We start from the raw sequence: 20,905 nt of genomic DNA on the forward strand, positions 1-20,905 counted from the left end.
TAATCTCCAACATGGACTGAAATGAAAAAAATTCAACATTTTGTTCATCCTTTATTATCCTTGTGCAACAATTTGGAACCTGCAGGGGACGATGTATAACACAAATTTGTACAAGTTGTGTAAGGAGTCAGATGAAGGTTTATTATGCTTTCACTTCAAAAAATCAAGCAAGATGAGAACATGGCAATCTAACTATTCAGCAAAAGTGCATCAAGATTCCATTTTCCTTCAGGCCCCTTTGTATACCAAGATGATACATAGTCTCCATAAACAATGTCATGGTAACGGCGAGGAGAGGATTCACTGACAAGCTCAGAAGCAGGGGATATTTTCACTGTCTTCGCTGGGTCATGAAACGTGGCAACCGAGAGCCGTGCCTTGTTGGCGTTTGTTATGGCCCGATGAATGGCACTTATGTATTCTCCATTGGTCATAACCTGCAGCCGACAAAGCCTGAGAGAGGGAAGAAACTGATACAATAATACCTGACAAGCTATTTGATACAAAGCTATTTCTGAGAAATTTTCTACTAATAGGAACATTGTGTGAAAACAATTTGCACAGATTCAACTATGGCATCAAAATTATGCTCAGAAAAGTATGAGCTTCAGTGTTATCTGTTTGATAAGGTAAGACTAGTCAAACAATAACATTTCCGAATCATGTATATTACCATAAATTTACTCAAACTAATCAAATACAGAGGATTGGAAAGCCATTATAGGACTTCCTGTTCATGTTATTATCATCCACATAAAGTAATTCCGCTAGATATAAGCATGAAACGTTTTTTTTTTCCCGAAACAATGACCTGACACCCTAGCAAGTAGCAAGGCAGAAGATTTAATTCACAAAACTAACCAACAAATTAAACACCAAAATGTAAGTTCTTCATGAGTTATGCATAATCTGATTTTAACAAGAACAAAATGAGCACATTACCACTGAATTGACAAAGACAAAATCTGCATTCAACTCAATGCAGCTGTTTCCTAATCCTCATTAATATGGACATTGCCGTATCTCTTTACCATTTTCTATTACTTTTGGAAAAGAGCTTTACAATGAAAGCAGGACGAAACACAGAAACAAAACCTGTTATTCCTCAACAATTTGTTAAAGATTTGTTGGCAATAAATTGATTTCACTGTTTCGAATTCATGTCATATGTATTTAGTAAAGTTGTGATTCATTGCACAAACAGCTCTACTTTAACTCCTTTTCCTAACACCTTCATAAGAAAGAAAAAGCTACCTAAACCAAATGTAAACTCCAGGTTCTAGCTAGTTCAGATTTTTTAATCTTTTTAAACACGACTGATTTTCCAAACATCTTCATAATAAAGAAAGCTACTTAAACCAAGTGTAAATCGCTTCAACAATTTGTTAAATATTTATAGGCAATGAATTGATTTCAGTGTTCTAAATTCATGTCAGTACTAAGGTAGTGTGATTCATTGCAAAAACAGCTCTAATTTAACTCAATTTCCTAATATCTTTCCATAACAAAGAAAAAGCTATCCAAACCAAATGTAAACTATGGGTTCTAGCTAGTTCAGATTTCTGAATCTTTTAAACATTATTTATTTTCCGAACATCTTTGAAACAAAGAAAGCTACTCTTAACCATTTGTAAATCGCGAGTACTAGCTAATTCAGCTGTTTGGATCTCTTCAGGATAACACAATTTCGGAAAATCTTCGTAAACAAAGAAAGCTACTTAAACTTAAACCAAAACAAAATTGAAATTATGGATACTAGCTAGCTCAGATATTTGAATCTCTCTTCAGGACTGACATTTTCTCGAACATCTTCATAACAAAGATAAATACTCAAACCAAATGTATATAATAAACTACAAATTTCTAGTCAGTTCAGCTGATTGAATCTTGGGATTGTACTCCCAGGAGGGGTTCTATTAAATTTTTAAGTTCGAAATATAAATTAATAGAATGCTTTGCTTGAAAATGTAAATCAATACCTGAGTTTGATCAGACAAAAGGACAACAATGGCATCATCCAAAGGCTCAACAGTCACCCACTCTCCATCTTTCAAAACCTGCAACCCTCCAACATCATCTTGAATCAACAGCGTTATAACACCAAAATCAGAATGTGACTGCAACCCAAGTGTCAGCTCCGGCTGCGGACACGCCGGATAATAACTAACTGTTATATTCTGGTAAAATTCACCCACCAAATCCTTAAAATAATCCCTTTTCAACCCTAAACTTTCCGAAATCAAACCCAAAACCCTCTCCGCCAAAGCGTTCATTTGGTCACTATACTCCTCCACCGTTCGCCGGTAATCGGACGGGAACTCCGGCCAGTTACGTGGGTTGCGACGGGATAAGGGTAATGTGTGGTGGTCAAAGTAGTCTCGCCAGTCTAAGACGGTGTCGTTTTTGCTAACTAACATTTTGCTGCCGTAACCCTCGGAGGCGGCGGAGGTGAGGTCGCAGGAGTACTTGAGCTTGTCGGGCATGGGGGTTTCCTCAAAGAAGGAGCGGCCGTGACGCCGCATGCGGCGGAGGAGTTCGAGAGGGACGCTGTGGTTGGTGACGTGGAATGCGCCCCATTCTCTGCAGGCGCCGCAGAGGGCGCCGCGGAGGAAGTCGACGGGGGTGGATAAATCGATGACGGGGATGTTGAGGGAGGAGTTTTGAGTGGTGGGTCGGTCGTGAAGAGGCTGAATGTATTGAGCAGGGACGTGGGGGAGTTTAGATTCCGCTAGGTTTTGAACTCTTGTCACTGCTTCCATGGTGATCCGATTGTTGATGATGATGACGATAGCAAAAATAACACGGATATGTCAGTCAACTTCAGGGGTAATATTATCACTTTTTCGAAACTTTAGGGTGCTGTTTATTTGACTCTCTGGGGTTAAAATGAAATATTTCAAACCTCAGGGGTGTCAAATAACACATTGCTGGGTTTAATTTAAAGTGTTTTTACCTTTGAAGGTCAATGTTGTGTTTTATTAATGAGAAGTAATAGTTTCTAGACCTTGGAGATGCTATCAGAAATAGGTGTTTTCCTCGGAAAAATCGGGGACGGGAACGATAATATTCTCCGTCCCTAGAGTTAGCAGTGAGTCGCCTCATACCTAAAGATTCAAAACTTATCGTTTCATGTCGTGCCAAGGCCCGCAAAAAATCGTGCCTTGTCATGCCATGTCGGCCACCAAATTTGAAGGCCCATGCATGACTCGCTATATATCGTGCTTGCCTTGGGCCATGTTGTGGGCCAGCCCGCGTCATTTGTAAAAATATTTAATTTTAATATTTATAAATTATGGTAATTTTGATATTTATTTTATATGTTATATTTAATAACATTTTGTATTTATATTAATTAGAAAAGCATATAATCACTATAGAATATAATAAAATAATGAGACATTGAAATATTAATTGAATTTCAACGCTTTTTATTACTTATGAGTTATAATTATAAATTACAAATACAAATTTAGAAGTTAGGATTAATAATTATTATATATCTTCATTTTCACTAATTTCTAAATTCTTAAAATCTTCAAATATATCTTAGTTGTAAATATAGATTAGTATTTTATTTTTTAATTTTTTTTAATTTTTTGTGCCATGCCATATTGGTCCACGTGCCTTTTGTAAAGACCCACAACACGACCAGCATAATCGTGGGCCGTGCCATGCTTTTTTTTGTGTTGTGCCTCGTCGTGTTGTGCCGGCCACCGACTCTACCCGTCTCTAGGAACGGGAATAGAGGTCTCCGTTGCTTATTAGGAAATTAATTTTCAATATATAATTATGATGTTTTGCTATTAATTACATCATCATCCTTTTTATATTTCAACTCATTAATATTCTTTATTTTGAGTTTAACAAAATAATAGCCAAACTAATTAAGGGGAAATTACATATTTTATTGTGATGATGATGATGGCTAGACATTAACAAAGCAACAAAATATTAAAAAAAAAAAAAAAACAAATTAACCTCTTATCTAAATATAAATTAAAGAAAAACAAACTGATAAACCGTTAGCGGTTTATTACATCGAACCCCCCATGAGAATGTTTAATTGCTTTAAACCCACTATATTTAGAAAGAATTATATTAACCCTTATCAGGGGCATTTTTGGAGAAATAAAAATACTTATACGGGACTATCTCACCATCTCATTTTGCTGACGTAATGAAACTATCTAATAATATAATGACATATGTAGCCATACATATGTCAAATTTTCTCTTTCATCAATAATTACCTTTCATCGTTCAACAATAACCATCACCATGACGAGTTTTGAAAATTAATAATACGAGATTGTTAGCAAAACGTATTGATGAGATTGTCCTATGTAAGTTTTTCTCACATCTTTTTATATTTTTATAGAGAAGTTATTGATAATCTTTCGAGAGATTTATATTAAGTGAAATGATCAGACCGTCTTATATAAATTCGTCATTGTCGACTTGATGAGACTACCCGATAACGAAAGAACAAAGTGTTGATAGGTGAAGTGATAAGATTTTTACGGAGAGGTTTTCAGTAATCTCTTGGGGGTTGGTAGCACTTTCTGAAAATATAGAGCCGTGTTAAAATTAAGTAATCATCTTGGGGGGGTATATAAATAGTAAAAACAATAAACATAACATCCTTAACAAATCTTAACAAATAGATTACCACAAATATTTCCGAAAATGAAGCTTCACCTTCAACCTTTTGCCATTGTTATTTAGTTATTTTACCATTGTTTCTCTTCTTTCTCCAAGCCATAATTCTTCTTCCCATTCCTTTTCAATTTTCCAATTCAAATCCATGACCACCGCCATTTCTTTCCCTTTCCTCATCCTCTTTTTTCTTTGCAACAATGCTTTCCTGCCAAAAGCTGTTGCCATTTCTTCCACTTCTCCACCACATGAATTTGCCCGGTTTGAGCTGATTCACCGGCATTCGTCCTTGTTGGCCGAACGCACCGACAAGGCCTTCCAGCCTCCAGAGAATCCGCTGGAACGAATTAAGGAGCTTGTTCACAGTGACATTGCTAGGCTGCAAAGGCTGTCCCACAGGCTTAGCCTGAGAAGGAAAATTGCGGAAGTACCAAAAGATAACTCGAGCTCGATTAGCCTTCCATTGCGCTCGGCTGCAGATGCCGGAGTCGGTCAGTTTTTCGTGACGATTAATGTTGGAACTCCTCCAAAGAGCTTCGCCCTTATTACTGACACGGGCAGCGACTTGACATGGATGAAGTGCAAGTTGGGAAAATGTAGTTCCTGTAAAAAGGGCTTCAAAGACCCTCCTGGAAACTTTTTCCAGGCTGATTTATCGTCTTCTTTCAAGAGCATTCCATGCAATTCGGATACTTGCATAAGGGACCTGGCAGATTTGTTCTCTTTAACGATCTGTCCTACACCCTCCACGCCCTGCTCTTATCAGTACAATTACATTGATGGTTCGGTAGCCAATGGATTCTTTGGCAATGAAGTTCTCTCATTCGGGATGGATAACCGGAAAATGGTGAAGATGCACGACGCACTGATCGGTTGCACAGAGTCATCGGAGGGCATTCGCGGTTTAGATGGAGTACTCGGACTAGGCTACAACAACAATTCCTTTGCGGTGAAGGCAGCAAGAATGTTTAATCAGAAGTTCTCATATTGCCTGGTTGATCACTTGAGTCCGAGCACCAAAGTGAGCTATCTCCTTTTCGGAAACAATCCCCATCGATCCACGAGAATGCAATACACAGAGCTACTCCTGAAAGCCCTGGATGAGTCTTATGGAGTGAATGTGAGTGGAATCTCAATTGGAGGCACAAAACTGGACATCCATCCGGCAATTTTCGATGCAAATGCCGATGGAGGGATGCTTCTCGACACGGGTGCTACATTAACATTCTTGGCAATGCCAGCATACAAGCCTGTGATGAAGGCTCTGACAGCCCCCCTACAGAAATTCAAGAAGATGGATGTGAATGTGCCGGCATTGGAGTTTTGTTTCAGTTCTGCAGGATACAATGAGTCCATTGTACCAGAACTTGTCTGGCATTTCTCCGATGGGGCAACATTTGTGCCACCAAAGAAGAGTTACATTATTGATACAGCTCCAGGAATTAAGTGTGTAGGATTGGCTTCTGCTCCTTTTCCAGGGGCCTCTATCATGGGTAGCATTATGCAGCAAAACCATTTGTGGGAATTTGATCTTGCAAATCGCAAGGTGGGCTTTGGTCTCTCACCTTGCCTTTGATATAGGATGAGCAAGAAGAATCATATTTGATATTTTAAATTTAAAAAAATATTTAAAATATCATTCTAATAATTTATAATTTTAATATATGGTTTGGATTATCCAAATCTATTAGTCTACTTGGGCTCAGAGATTTCCTTTGAGCCCTAGTTTAGCTGGCCTGGTTGTCATTAAAGAATTCAACAAAATTAAGAGATTTTTTTTTTTCCTTGGCTTCTTGATTGTGATTGGATGACAATCCCTTTAACTATTGGGGTTGAACGGGAAATGTAGTTACCTGATTTACCCCCCCCAAAAAAAAAAAAATTATTGTCCTTATAACCAATAAAATGAGATTAATGAGATGGGGGAAATGTAGAGTAAATTTCCAAAATAATTCAACAGCTAAATGCTTAATGAAGTACATACTGCTTATAAATACTAAGGCATAAATGGAGGGAACAATTGTTCGAATGTATAAATTATAAGGTCAAGTTAATAATTATCTCCATTATTAATATTGGTTAAGAACCATAGCGAGAGACGGGACTCATTTAGAAGTCGATCAATTACGAATTATCACGTTGAAATTGTGAAAAAAAAAATTGTGAGATTGGATTATAAGTGTAATATTTCGTTGATTTAGAGATAATATAGATATGAATTATGTGACTTAATTATTTTTTTCCCTTTGGTTTTTATCTATTAAGGACAATAATTTTACAAAATATCAAAAAATCCGTAAACTTCCCTGTTGGAGGGTGGTATTTGACTATGCTGCGGGCATTACAGGAAACAAGCAGCGGGGTCAACTGCCTCTTTCTGAATGGTAAAAAACCAGCTATTACCAAACACCAAAACTCTGTGGGCCAACCCTTATCGTATCCCACCATTTACATTCGACTTCAAACTCTCTCTCTTTCTCTCTCTCTCTCAATCCACTTTTTGATTCTCATTTCATCTCCTTCTTCTTCAAAAGCATTATATAACCAGCAATTTAATACCAGAAACAAACCAACCAAAAAAAATCCCACATCGAAAACCCACCAACATTTCAAATGCCACCCGCCACCGCGCTCTCCGCCGCTTCCTCCTCCTTCACTCTCTTCCCCCTCTCCTCGTCCAACACCACCGCCACAACCACTAAGCTCAAACCCACCATTCGTTTCTCCCCAAAATTCCCCACTTTCACCATGCAGAATCCCTCCTCAGCCGCAGCCGCAGTGCGCGCCGGCGTTCCGATCGAGAAAGAAGTCCCGGAAACAGAGCGGCCCTACACGTTCCTCCGGGAGGCAGACGATCAGGAACCCTCGTCCACCTCTTCTGTGAGGGCCCGCTTTGAGAAAATGATTAGGGATGCTCAAGATAGTGTGTGTAAGGCCATTGAGGCGGCGGATGGTGGAGCCAAGTTCAAGGAGGATGTTTGGTCCAGGCCTGGTGGTGGTGGTGGCATCAGTAGAGTGCTCCAAGACGGTGCCGTTTTTGAAAAGGCTGGGGTTAATGTATCTGTTGTGTATGGTGTTATGCCCCCTGAAGCTTATAGAGCTGCCAAGGCTGCTGCTTCCACTGATCAGAAGCCGGGTCCGGTACCCTTTTTTGCAGCCGGTGTTAGCTCGGTAATGTGACTCTTCGATCATGTTGTGTTATGGTTATTTCAATTTTAAAGTTATTAGCTTTGTTTGTGGTGATTCTTGAACTGCATTGTTGAATGGCTCTAAAATTTGTAATTTTGATCCCTTCATATAGGTAAAAAATTGATTTTGATCATATAGATAAGGAATGATAATGCTGGTTGTGTTTTGTTATGGTTGTTTAAATTTTGGAGTTATTAGCTCGGTTCATGATGATTGTTTGATTGCATTGTTGGATGGCTCTAGAATTTGTAATTTTGATCCCTTCATATAGCAAAAGTTTTGATTTTGATTTTGATTTTGATTTTGATTATGGATGTGTTGAGTGACTCCATATTTTATACTCAAATTATGATATGGATTAGTTATCATGTTAGGAGTGCCTTGGATGACTGAAGTTGTGGTGGGCATGGGTTGCTTATGGTGTTCATTAGTGATGCATCGTAGATGTATTCAGAATAGTTAATGAAGTTGCTTATATGAATTCTTTTTCTCTATTTTTCAGGTTTTACATCCGAAGAACCCTTTTGCACCAACTTTGCATTTTAATTATCGGTATTTTGAGACAGATGCTCCAAAAGGTATTATTGGTATCTCTTGCAATATGGCACTTTTTCTTCTCATTTATTTCCCTAAATATAAGCTTTTGGTTAATCTAACTGCATGATATTAATTTATAGAATTCATATGCTTATACTTCTGGAACTAGCTCTGATGAACAAAATTCTATGTTATTAGCTTTTAGACCAATTAAAATCCAGATAATTACATAAGGAAAAAACCAATGAAGATATCTGACTAAATGTCGGACACCTTGAGAAGTTCCCATCTATTGGGTCTCTTTGCAGGGCATCGTTGTCTGGAGTGCGTAAATGAATCAATTAGTTTCATTATTATTCTTTGCTACCTGCTTGCATATGTTTAAAGTAGCTTGAGAGATCGATTTAAATTTTGTTGCTTAAATTACTCTTGAAAGAGGCTTGTAAAGGGTGTATAGCTGTCCTAGGGATATAAGCAATAAGATGGTCAAGTGTTAACTTCTTTATATATTGGATCCTCTGTGGAGATCTAGGATCGAGGTTTGCAGATTCCAACAATCATACATGTAAAATCCATTGTGGTTGACTGGTACCGTCTGCCTTGACAGGAGGCATACTTGGTGACGTGGACTTTTAGGTATTCTTTTTGGGTTTGGGTAAGAAGCTAGATGGGTGCATGTACCATCTAAGCAGAAAAAAAACATTTCTTGGCCAGGAAATGAACTTCTGCCTGACAAGCTTCAAGGAGTCACCATTGCCTTTAATGGCCTTTTGCTACTCAAGTGTGGATTTGTTTTTGTTTTCTCAATTCCTGTGTGTGGGTCTTTTTGTGACAATGAATAACCCCTTGACTGTTTTCTTCTTGATCGTTTCTTAGATAATCTCTTTTATTATAATCTGTTTCTTGATACATTTTTTGGTCTGATTGTACTGTCTGTTTCATTTATTTTGGTTTAGATGAAGTTTAAGCACTTTGTTCTGTTATAATAGTAAACATAGATAGTCTTTTATGTCAAAGTATTTGCTATATATATTTATTACAAGTTCTTTAAGAAACAAAATTTACATTGAGGTAGGGACACAGGGAAATGATATGGGGACAATTTGAAATTACATTAAAGAAATGAGCTGGAGATGAGATGTTACTAGAATAATTTATCCTCATAAACTTTCATAAATCTTATGGCTTACTATGGTAGCTCAGGTACATTGAGTTCTAAATACAAGCTATTTCTCAATGAGCTAGTTCTGGTTTTACAATTTTAAAAAAAGAAATGGACTTTTAATTGACTGTTCATTGCTTAATCATGCAGATACTCCTGGAGCTCCACGGCAATGGTGGTTTGGTGGTGGAACAGATTTGACTCCTGCATATATCTTTGAGGAGGATGTTAAGCATTTCCATTCAGTATGTACTCTAACCAATGGGTTGGATATTCTTTTACTATAATTACTGTGTAGGGTCTTTCCACAGGTCCTCCTTTAGAGAAGTTATATTGTCATTTGCAATGTGAATGTGCATGTGTATAAATGCCACCTCAAAATAACTGCAGATATTTTAGAGACTAAACGAAATATCTTGAATAAAAAAAGCTTGAATTTAGTTTATCTCTTTTCATAGAGCTGTCTGCTTCCCCATTCCACCGAGGAAAGTGTACTTTATGATTGGCTAGTGCTTATTGACTTTATTCAACGTTAAAATTAACTGCAAATATGTTTGATTTGTATCCATATGGTAATATTATGTTTATTGATATCGAACTTCTTTTGAAGATTCAAAAAGGTGCCTGTGACAAATTTGATCACTCATTTTATCCTCGATTCAAGAAATGGTGTGATGACTATTTCTATATCAAGGTATGCCTCTAAAACCTTATGAATCAGACCAATTGACTGTTCTAGCTTGGACATCCCTTAGATTGCATCGTTATTTTGATATGATTCATTGTATCAGTTTTTATTACTAGGTTTACATTAACATTTGAGAAGATCGTAACTCTTAGTCCTCTAGATACTGAGCAGGGTAGGAATTTTATTTTTCTTTGGAAATGTCAATTTTTTTCTTTATGTTTCATGTCATTGAATTTTTCCTTGACTGTCTATGTTGCTGTCTACAGCACCGAGGTGAGAGGCGAGGGCTGGGAGGAATATTTTTTGATGATCTAAATGATTACGATCAGGAGATGCTTCTTTCCTTTGCTACTGGTAATTGCTTAGGATTATGATGAGATTGCTTCTATGAGTATTTCAAATTGTCTTAACATTTTGAATGGATTTGATACTGTACATAGACTAATCTAGTAATCTGTTGTCAACTGGCAGAATGTGCGAATTCTGTGGTTCCTGCTTACATACCCATTATAGAGAAACGAAAGAACACGCCATTTACAGAACAGAACAAGGCATGGCAACAACTGCGCCGGGGACGTTATGTGGAATTTAACTTGGTATGTAAACTAGTTCTGAAGCTTGTGAACACTTTCACCATAAAAAATTCCTCTAAGCAAGGCTTTAAATTCTCTTCCTGTTTTGTTTCACTCTTGAAGGTTTACGATCGGGGTACAACATTTGGGTTGAAGACTGGAGGTCGAATTGAAAGTATTCTTGTTTCCCTCCCACTGACAGCCCGGTGGGAATATGACCATGTAAGTTTCGTTGATCATTCTGATGAGAATTCTGTTACTGGAATAGTTTTCTTTTTAAACAAATGCCATGTCCTTAACATTTATGTTTTTAACCTAACATTGTATGTTATAAGTGTGACATTATACATTACTCAACCACGTCCCGGTAAAATTATTCACTAATGGTACTGAAAAATTTTAAGGTTGGATGATGAGATGTTTGTTTTTCTTTGTTTGGTATGCAGCAACCAGATGAGGGAAGTGAAGAATGGAAATTGTTAGATGCTTGCATCAACCCAAAGGAATGGATTTAGTATATTTTTTCCCTTTCAAAAAATTAGTATCCTGGTATCATCTTGAGTGTTCTCTCTTTCATTTTTTTTTTCCTTGTAATATTTTTCTTCTTTCCATTCCGGCATTAGCAATTAGTGTATTGGCAGAAGTAGTCTACAACTTGATAATGTTGCAGGAGGATCTGATTGTAAATCACACCGATTATTTCCAGCCCTGATCTTTTAGGCCAATGTAATAATAATTAATAACCTTTTAGTTAATAGAGAAAACATTGCTCAGTGCAAAGAACAAAACTTCAGCTGATTGAAAGCTGGTTGTTGTTGATGATGAGATAAACTGTGTTAACATTCAGTATGAACGCAAATTGATTGCTATACAGAGCAGCATTTGTATTGTTAAAAAAAGTTTGCCAATGGGGAGGGAGGTAAGCAGGCAAAAGTGAGACTTTTATCAGTACAATCAGTGTTTTAATAACCAACTTGGGGTGAAACCCGGCAAAGTGGTTGGGTCCTGAGCTAACGGGTTTAACCAGCGGGTCCAATCGGTGTCTAAAAGTTTGAAATCTAATAAAAACACCCCTGAAAGTTACTTTCAAGTCCCTATGGGTTTAAAACCTTGCAAGAATACCCCAAAAACCATAGCCAACATTGACAAACTAGGGCAAATAGGGCCTGTTTCTGGAATGACAACACTCTCCATTATCACGAAAACACTCTCCTCAGCTTCTTGACCAAAACCTATGACACCCCTCCCCCGATTGCCTCGCTAATTACTAGCAACTGCCGTTGTTGTCGTCAATTTAGTTTGTGATTTCTGATTGATTCACTCATCGGAAATCACCACCATTGACACCGTGACACTCGCCGATCCTTCCTTTTCAAAACCTTCAACGTCTCAATCTTCAATTGTTTGTTGATCATCGTCTTAATTTCTAAGGTTTTCGATGAAAAATTGGTAACTCGACTCGGTGAAGTCCTCTAGTCCCGATTGAACTAGTTCAACTGTCTGAGCCAGGTTTTAAAACATCGAGTACAACAAATAGGAAACAAAGTTGAGGTATTTATGCATTTGTTTAACTTTTAACCCATATATATATATATATATATATATATATGAACAAAGATGAGAAAAAATTATATGTATCTGACAACGGATCAAAAAATCTTGGTGATCTTCCCTATCTAATGAATAGGATGTTCGTTTTGCACCTAACTCCAATTATATGCTTAAATAGGAATCACAGAAGAGTTGATAAAATATAAACCTATGGCAAAATGTCCGCCTAAGAAAAGGAATCAAAATTTCTCCTGGGTCTAATGTGTTGCTCAATCTCACAGTAAATTAGCAAATACTCATTTAAGACATCATCAGTGCAATTAATGCATACTGCCACAGAAATCCAACAAGTCTCAATATGAACATATAAAATTTGATGTAGGACAATAAATGAACCGCAGCATCTTAATAGCTTGTAACACTTCTTCCTTCTTTTATTGCTATATTCATGAAAGGAAGCTACATTAGAAGAGGGTAGATTCAAACAGATAATGTATTACTTTCCCAATCAAAATTCTCCATCCTAAACCAGTTAAAACTTGAGCAAGATTTATGGTACTAACAAAAAGGCAAATAAACCAAAAAATCACATAACTCTGGTGTTTGCAGACCAACTATCAGTTAAAGTTATCTGATAAGAAGATTTCAGTTTTTTTGGGTTTGAAGAAATTTTCTGTTTTATTGCATGGTTTGTGCTGCTTTTTCTGAATAATAATTGCCAAAATTGCCAAAACTTGGCAATCTAGTTGCAGTAAAAAGTGTAAATCACTAAACATGTCAAGATTGCCTCAATCTGCAACTTTATATTCATGCATAATCTGAAGCACTCAGACCGGTTTATCATTCGATTTTGCTGTTTTCCATTTACTCCATTTCAGAAAGCAAAATGGCTGGAGAATACAGTATGAACAAAAGTGAGATTTTACAGCTCAAAATACATGCAAAAGAAAGGTAAGCGCTGCTGACCAGCATAAGTTATAAACTATGAATTTGTCGACGTTAAGAAACCTGCTTCTGCCTCTCACTTGTCAGTGGAATTACTATTTGTCCAATCCAGGAACTTGTACCCCTGAAGTGAGGGCGGTAGAAAGCTTTGTGTTGCCGAGGGATTGTCAGGGGTGTAAATATAGCCCTTGCCATATCCAAGTTCCTTCATTAGCTTTGTCGGTGCATTCCTCAGATGGAGCGGCACTCCTTCATTCTGTCCGACCGATTCTCTAACAACCTTCTGTGCAGCCTCTATTGCTCGGTAAACAGATATTGATTTAGGAGCCAAAGCCAAGTAGGCCACACATTGCGCCAGAATCACATTGCATTCAGGCATACCCAAGAAATGGCAAGCTTGGTAGCATGACACAGCTTGATTAAGTGCCAATGGATCAGCCAATCCAACATCTTCACTCGCAAACCTTATCAACCGCCTTGCAATGTAAAGAGGCTGTTCACCTCCTTCCAACATTCTTACCAACCAATATATCGCTGCATTAGCATCATTTCCCCTCATAGATTTATGTAACGCACTGATCACATTATAATGTTCTTCCCCTGCTCTATCATAAGCAAGATGCTTACATTGAAATGCCTCCTTTGCATCATCTAAGGTGACAATCGCCACGACAGAACGATTTTCTTCACTCGACACCAAATTCATCTCTTCCTCTACCTCTTCCTCTGCAGTCTTAAGTTGCTTAACAGACACTCTCGCTGCAGCCCTAGTAGCAGAAATCTCCAAGCCATTCAATGCCACACGAGCATCGCCATCACAATTAGACGACAAGAACTCAATAGCATCATCCTTCACCTCAACTCTCACTTCAACACTCTTCCCCACCCCCCTATCGATATCCTCCACTGCTCGCCTCAAAAGTGTCTCAACGTGGCCTGGTTTCAACGCGTTAAGCGTAAGAACTCGACAACGAGACAACAATGGCGTAATCAAATGAAAAGAAGGGTTCTCAGTGGTGGCACCAATGAACACAATACTTCCATCCTCAATCACAGGCAAAAACGAATCTTGTTGTGACTTATTAAACCTATGAACTTCATCAACAAACAAAACAGTCCTCTTATTCCAATTATTTTTCACTTTCACCCTCCTGGCTTCCTCAACTACTTCCCTAACATCCTTAACCCCACAAGTAACCGCAGACAAACACACCAAACGATAAGAAGACACAACTGAACCCACAATGGCTTTCGCAATCGAAGTCTTACCGGTTCCGGGGGGCCCCCACAGGATGACGGAAGGGAGACGGTTGGTGTCGACAGCGCAGCCGAGGACCGAAGTGGGTGACAGGAGGTGGTCCTGGCCGACGACCTCGTGAAGCGTACGAGGTCTCATGCGCTCCGAGAGGGGCACCTGAGGCGCACATGTCTTGACACGCTTCGCGGGGGGAGCAGATTCGACCAATTGGGTGGTGGAGGCAGTGGCAGTGGCAGTGGCAGTGGTAGTAGCAGTGGCGGGTATGATGGGTTTGGCGAAGAAACGATCGAGTTTTGGTTGGGAGGGAGATGGGTTGTTCGGCGGTGGGTCGGCGGAGGGGCGGCGGGAAAGAATCCATTCGGTGGCTTTGAGAGTGGATTTTCCGCCGGTGGCGGCGAGGGCTTCGGCGGCTAACTCGTTTGGAAAGCCCATGCTTAGTAGTTGTTCCATCTCCATCACTTTGGATTGCACTTAGAATCGAAGAGACAGAGATTTTAGTTCATTGGAACAACATGGGTTTTGTTTGGTTTGTTGTGTTCGGTCATCTTTATACTAATTATTATTATCACCATCGGATTTTAAGGACCCTATGTGAATTGTCGCTTTCTGATATTCTTCTTCAGAATTTAAAAATAAATATACTTAAAAAGAATATGAGTTTTTAAAGTCCCCGGCCCTGAAGTTAAGTACCGTTAAATCTGGTAGCCATTTCCTATAACCAAATTTAGAATCTCTTGAGTAATATATTTAATACTCTTTATTATAATACTTAATCATCCAGGTTGATTCGATCAATATTGACATTGATGTTTATGTTTTGTGAAGTTAAACTCAACGTCTTGAATTTTTCAAGATGTAGATCAAAGATCAATAACCTGAAGTTTATATTTTGTGAAGTTAGACTGATCGTTACCCTTTTAAGTCTACACATTAAAACTATTGCAAATCAAATTTACACATTAAATTGACGATATATATCGATTAAATGTAACACAATGATTAAAACTATTGGTGCGTCGTGTCATATATATATATATATATATATATATATATATATCATTTTTGAGAGTTGATCTCAATTCTTGTATGCTGATAAGAGACCATAATGTCACGACCAGCCTGTTTGCCGACTCAAGCATGCTGCACGTTGCTTACTGATTAAGTATACTTCAGGGTGAAGCAAACTTAAGGGCTAAGTTAACTTAATAGCTAAGTTAACGACTCAGTTAAGTTAGGCGACTAAGCACGAGCTTAGCAAAGAAGTTAAGTGCGTGACAATAAGCTCCAAGGCTTTCTTCTTTTTCTCATAATCTTTTTCCCATAGAATTGCATACAAACCAAGAACGATCAATATTGGTCCCACAATACTGAAAAAAAACAAATAGTTAATTAATGTTGAAATCTTGAAAAAAACCTAACACCATTAGTTAATTCAATATATTATCTTCTAGAAATAATCGACATTAATTTTCCTGAAGAAAACTAAGAGTTTCCCTTAAATTCTAAAAGATAGATATATTTAATGTATACATATTAAATAGATAAATCATTGATCCATGATAATCAAACGTTTAGAAGTTGATGAATTTGGTAATAATTATGAAAATGAATATAAATATAAGAATTTTGGTATCAAAATATTATTGTTATTTGCAGCAATATGGAGAAAATAAGAATAGAGAAATTCCATTCCAACAGATTTTAAGAGATTCTTTGCAGAAGCTTAATGTTGCACCTCCAACCTTTTCAATTGAAAGCAAAGGACCTGACCATGCAAAACAATATCGAGGTTTTGTGGAAATATTTGGTCATAGAAATCAAGTTATGAGCGGTTTCCAAGGGTCATGGAGAAGGAGGCTCTGAATGCAGTTTCAGAACAAGCATTGGAATTTCTGCAAAATGTTGAAATGATCGAAGTAATTGATGTGAATTTTGATAGAGTTGTTAGGCTACAAGAGAAATGCGAAGATAGAGGGAAAATTTGATGAAGGAGAATGCATAATGTTCAGGAATTTGAGTAATGCATTTATTATTATTTTCTTTCTTCTAGGTTTGACTAATAGCATGACGATGTCACTGGTCCAACCCATCGGTCGGACCAGTTAAACCGTTCAACCTGGGACTCGCCTGAACGGGTCATTGTTCAGATTGGGTTTCAAAACATTGACTGATATCATAATATACATACATTGTAAAATCTATAAAAGTTTGAATCTGGAGGGAATCTGGTCATTATATACTATAGAAGTAAAATAAAAATGCATACCTTCCCAAGTAGATTTCTTCTCCTAAAATGAGAAGTCCCATAACAGCTACAATTACTGTTGCCAATGGTCTAAATGCTGTCATGAAAACTGGACCTTTTTCCCTTATAACCAATGTTTGTAAATACACTGTGATTCCAAATATTACAATTCCCTGCAAAAATTAATTAATCAACTGTCCATTAACTATCATTATTAATTCGATAACGTTACAGCTAGCATGCATCGGTATCAAGTTGAAAATAACTTACACTGTAAACAGGAGCAAGAAGGCTGATGCCCAGGACAATTTCCAGGAGGAAGGTTTATGATCAAGAATAGCATTCATTATTGCTGCAAGTAAAGTTCCTGCTAAGCAAGTTAAGAATGTGAGTGTTATTGGTGCTGGATACTTCTTGATTGTCCACGCCTGCAATATTTTAAGCAAGTTAAGAAGGTATCATTCAGTGAATCTTGCCTCTTTTCCGGTGAAACGTCCTTCCTGCAACCTTTCTGTTCCATTTTGGGGTCGATTGTTGGATTATTTATCCAACAATGTCTACGGACGCATCACCGACAATGAGCATTATCCCGTGACATCGACCAATCTTTCTTTTTATTTTTTAATATTAATTAATTAGTTTTAATATAATATAAATGTTTTTAAAATTTTCTTGTGTAGTCCAAAGCAAACCTTCAAATTTAATATAGTTCATCCTCCCTCGAATGAACCAAACATTGTATTTTTTCAAAATAAATAGTCCCACGCTTTATGCAGTCTAATACTACCAACCAGGTAACCCTATGTTTTTTTTTTTTTTTTTTTTTGATTTATTTTCATTCATCATCGGTTTAGGGCATTTATGTCTTTCTACTTTTTATTAAATTTAACGATAATATACCTGTAAGATGAAGAATGCAGCTAATGCAAGGTATGAAATGAAGAGCATGAGAGAGCCTTTAATCCAATCTCCATCTGAGAAAAATGTTGAGCTGATACCAGCACTCCGATTCTTCTTATGGTGTCCAGAGGACGACGATAAGGAAATTACCACAATACCCTTGTATAGAGTCATAAATTTTGCACCAGCTAAGGCAACAACAGTGCCCACAATTTTTGCTTGAGCACTTGCTTCTGAAATCTTTAGTTTCTCCATTCTTTTTTTTTTATTTTGCAAAAAAAAAAAAAAAAGGTGAAATTCTCTTAATTAATTATTTTTTTGATAATTTTTACTTTTAATTTTCATTAATTTACCTGCATAAAACTGCCAAGATAAAGGTGATGGCTGGAGTTGCATTTGGCCATGGCTGATGCAAATGTTGGTGAAGTGTATTTTAATCCTGCAAAAAACAGTGTCCTTCCCAGCACAGCCCTGCCATAATAAATATATATAAATTAATTTTTCACCCAAAAATTGATCAAGAATTCTCTAATCAAAGTAATATATGTAGGGGCCAAAATGTTAGCTTCAATGAATAATGGAGTCAAAATGATAAGAACTACATTTATATGGCTTAACGAATATTTTCTATATAAATTCTAAAGATTTCTGTGGGGGCTGGGGGGTGGCCATCCATAGCCAACCAGAACCAAAAGTTGCTCGTTGCAGTGGATACCATTATTAGCAACTCAAAAAGGATTCGAACTCAAGATCTCTTAAATAATATACCCAAGAGTCTCTATTAAATCACTCGACCACCCAAAAATAGTTCATAGAGATACTTACCAATATAGTTGTACTCATAAAATCTCTCTTCTTTTCTTTTCTCTCGAAATAGTACTAATGTATGAATAGACAAGTCTTTCTTATATATTTCTTCATAATTAATAGAATTATATGATAAAAGATCATATAAATTATTTTTTTGAATAACATATGATATATCATCTTCCCCAAGATGAACACTTCCCAGCATACCAAATAGGAATATGAATCTATGAATATACGAGTGTTTCTTATCTGCATAATTAAAAGATTTATACGATAAAAAAAATCATATAATTAAATTACTCACCCTAAAAGGCCAAGAAAGAAGATGTTTCTCCAGACTTGGATGTTTAGTTTGCTTTCGTTATTCCTGCATAGAAGAGAGAGATCCTGAAGCATTAAGATCATGAATCACATCAAACATAACAACAATTAGAAGATTAATTAATGAAATAATTACCTCTCAAAGAGAAGAGCAAGAAGAGCAGTGGCCAAAGTTCCAAAGCCATGAGCATAAACAACCAAAGCATAGAAGCTCATGCCATCATCTAGAGAGACCTTGGAGACAATATTGTAACCTGCATAGCAGAAGCTGCAAAATATGCTAAGTATGTAAGGCTTTAACTCCTTCAACATTTCTCTCAATCTCTCAAGTTTTTTGTTTTGATTTCGGGGTTCTCTCTGTTTTAAACAATTTGGAGATGGAGAGGAAAATCACACCACCATGAATATGATAGCTATTGCTAGCTTTACATTTTTGCTTTAATGTTTATGACTTTGCAATAATTATTAGACCCATAGTTGTTCTTTTACGTAGAGATGTCTCTATTTCTTTAAAATGTAGAATGTTATCATTTATTATTATTGGGAAATGCCAAACAATAAAGAAAAAAGTTTGTACCTATAGTCTTTTAGATCGATAAATTTGACTAAAATTTGTTTTTTAATATTAATCTAAAATAAAAAAACGTGGATTTTAGAGAGAAGAGAGAGAGGCGCTACCATGAATATGACTACTATTGCTAGTCTTATATTTTAGCTTTAATGTTTATGATTTCGCCATAATTATTTTACTTATCGTCGTTTTGTTACGTAGATGTTTGTATTTTTAGAATATCTAGAATATTCTTGTTTAATATTACCTTTGATAATGTTAAAGAATAATTAACAAAGAACATGAATTCGAATTTTTAATAATTACAAACATCTACATCTGATAATTTTCAGTCATTTCGATTCATAATTCAATTATAAATCTTTGGGGCTAGTGCTTGATGAGTAAGATGCTTTCGAAGAGATTCTAGGGATAAGAGAATCATACAATTTATCTACATGGACCACTTATTACTAGATAATTGAATATTAATTAAATTTATTTAATTATCAAATTTAATCAAGCAGTACTGAAATATTCATTTCAGAGAACCTGATTCAGAATAGCTTTGATTCTTTAATAAGTTGAGGTTCACTTTATGAACAAATCACAAACCTTAATATTATTATGTGAACAAATCTCAAATATTGGAGGCATTAAGAGATATTTAATGCCCTTTTCATATACTTCTATGGGAGAAGAACTTTGAATTTTTAGTTTATTAGTGAGCACATGCAACAAGCATATATAAATATACTTGTAAAAGCCCTTTTATATATGTCTTGTCCCATTTCTGCAATTTATAGTTGGAAATATATATATTGGTTCTAATAGGTATTCTTTTCTACGAATGTCTTGAATTTTTAAAGTCTGACCTCAATTCTCATCGGTCAGATTTAATTCATGCATGTATAAGTTAACTTTTGCGGACAATTAAGATTTACTTACTAAACCACAACATCTTGATTATTTTAAAACCTAGACCTGATTCTCACTAGTAAGAATTATTCATTTATGCATGTTGGTGCCAAAGTCCCATATCGGTTAGGAAATGAGAGCTTTGGGTCGCTTATATAGCATAAGGACACTCTTACCACCCAGAGACATTTTTTCAGGATAAAACTGCGCAGGTCTTTAGGACGCAAAGTGGACAATATCTCTGAGAACCCACCTATCATGTGTCTGGACCTGATATACATTAATAATGCATAAGTTAACTCTAAAAGTCAAGATTTTATGTGAAAAGACAAAACATATTTCATACGAACTCTAATTAATGAGAATTGAGATTCAATTTTTAAGTCCCTATTTTAGGGTTGCACCTCAAAATTTTCATTGTAATGTTATAAAGCCAATGTCAATGCTAATTAATTTTATTTAGTTTTGTTTCGGGACGTTCTTATAAAAAAGTAAAAGTGATGCATACTGCATACAAGCATGCTTCTTCTTAAGTGCCTTTCATTCTTATAAANAAATCATATTTCTTTCTTGATAGGGATTATCTCCCAAAAAAGAGGACTC

The 20,905-nt window shown here is 36.5% G+C and overlaps 4 protein-coding genes and 1 pseudogene across 5 annotated transcripts; 2 read left to right on the plus strand and 3 right to left on the minus strand.

Moving 5' to 3' along the window:
- Positions 1-22: 22 nt before the first annotated feature.
- On the minus strand, positions 23-2,783 carry LOC116145667 (probable 2-oxoglutarate-dependent dioxygenase ANS). Of its 2 annotated transcripts, none has more exons than XM_031431116.1 (2): positions 1,980-2,783; positions 23-437 (listed from the first exon to the last, which is right to left on the minus strand). In XM_031431116.1, the coding sequence occupies exons 1-2, from the start codon at positions 2,757-2,759 to the stop codon at positions 189-191; spliced, it is 1,029 nt and encodes a 342-aa protein (XP_031286976.1). In that variant the 5' UTR covers positions 2,760-2,783; the 3' UTR covers positions 23-188. The 2 variants fall into 2 exon arrangements, with proteins under 2 accessions (XP_031286976.1, XP_031286977.1); XM_031431117.1 differs by having other exon boundaries at positions 211-453.
- Positions 2,784-4,804: 2,021 nt separating this feature from the next.
- On the plus strand, positions 4,805-6,232 carry LOC116145652 (aspartic proteinase NANA, chloroplast-like). The gene has a single exon (XM_031431106.1). The coding sequence runs from the start codon at positions 4,805-4,807 to the stop codon at positions 6,230-6,232; it is 1,428 nt and encodes a 475-aa protein (XP_031286966.1).
- An 856-nt stretch (positions 6,233-7,088) lies between these two features.
- Positions 7,089-11,335, plus strand: LOC116145631 (coproporphyrinogen-III oxidase 1, chloroplastic). The gene is made up of 8 exons (XM_031431077.1): positions 7,089-7,827; positions 8,348-8,423; positions 9,695-9,789; positions 10,155-10,238; positions 10,499-10,586; positions 10,704-10,828; positions 10,928-11,026; positions 11,251-11,335. The coding sequence occupies exons 1-8, from the start codon at positions 7,270-7,272 to the stop codon at positions 11,317-11,319; spliced, it is 1,194 nt and encodes a 397-aa protein (XP_031286937.1). The 5' UTR covers positions 7,089-7,269; the 3' UTR covers positions 11,320-11,335.
- Positions 11,336-12,870: 1,535 nt separating this feature from the next.
- LOC116145695 (ATPase WRNIP1-like) lies at positions 12,871-15,090 on the minus strand. The gene has a single exon (XM_031431150.1). It carries the CDS (start codon positions 15,012-15,014, stop codon positions 13,377-13,379), a length of 1,638 nt encoding a protein of 545 aa, XP_031287010.1. The 5' UTR covers positions 15,015-15,090; the 3' UTR covers positions 12,871-13,376.
- Positions 15,091-15,789: 699 nt separating this feature from the next.
- Positions 15,790-19,146, minus strand: LOC116145653 (annotated as a pseudogene).
- Positions 19,147-20,905: the final 1,759 nt, after the last annotated feature.

Source organism: Pistacia vera, unplaced genomic scaffold, assembly GCF_008641045.1.
Source record: "Pistacia vera cultivar Batoury unplaced genomic scaffold, PisVer_v2 Contig464, whole genome shotgun sequence".
Classification (NCBI taxonomy): Eukaryota; Viridiplantae; Streptophyta; class Magnoliopsida; order Sapindales; family Anacardiaceae; genus Pistacia; species Pistacia vera.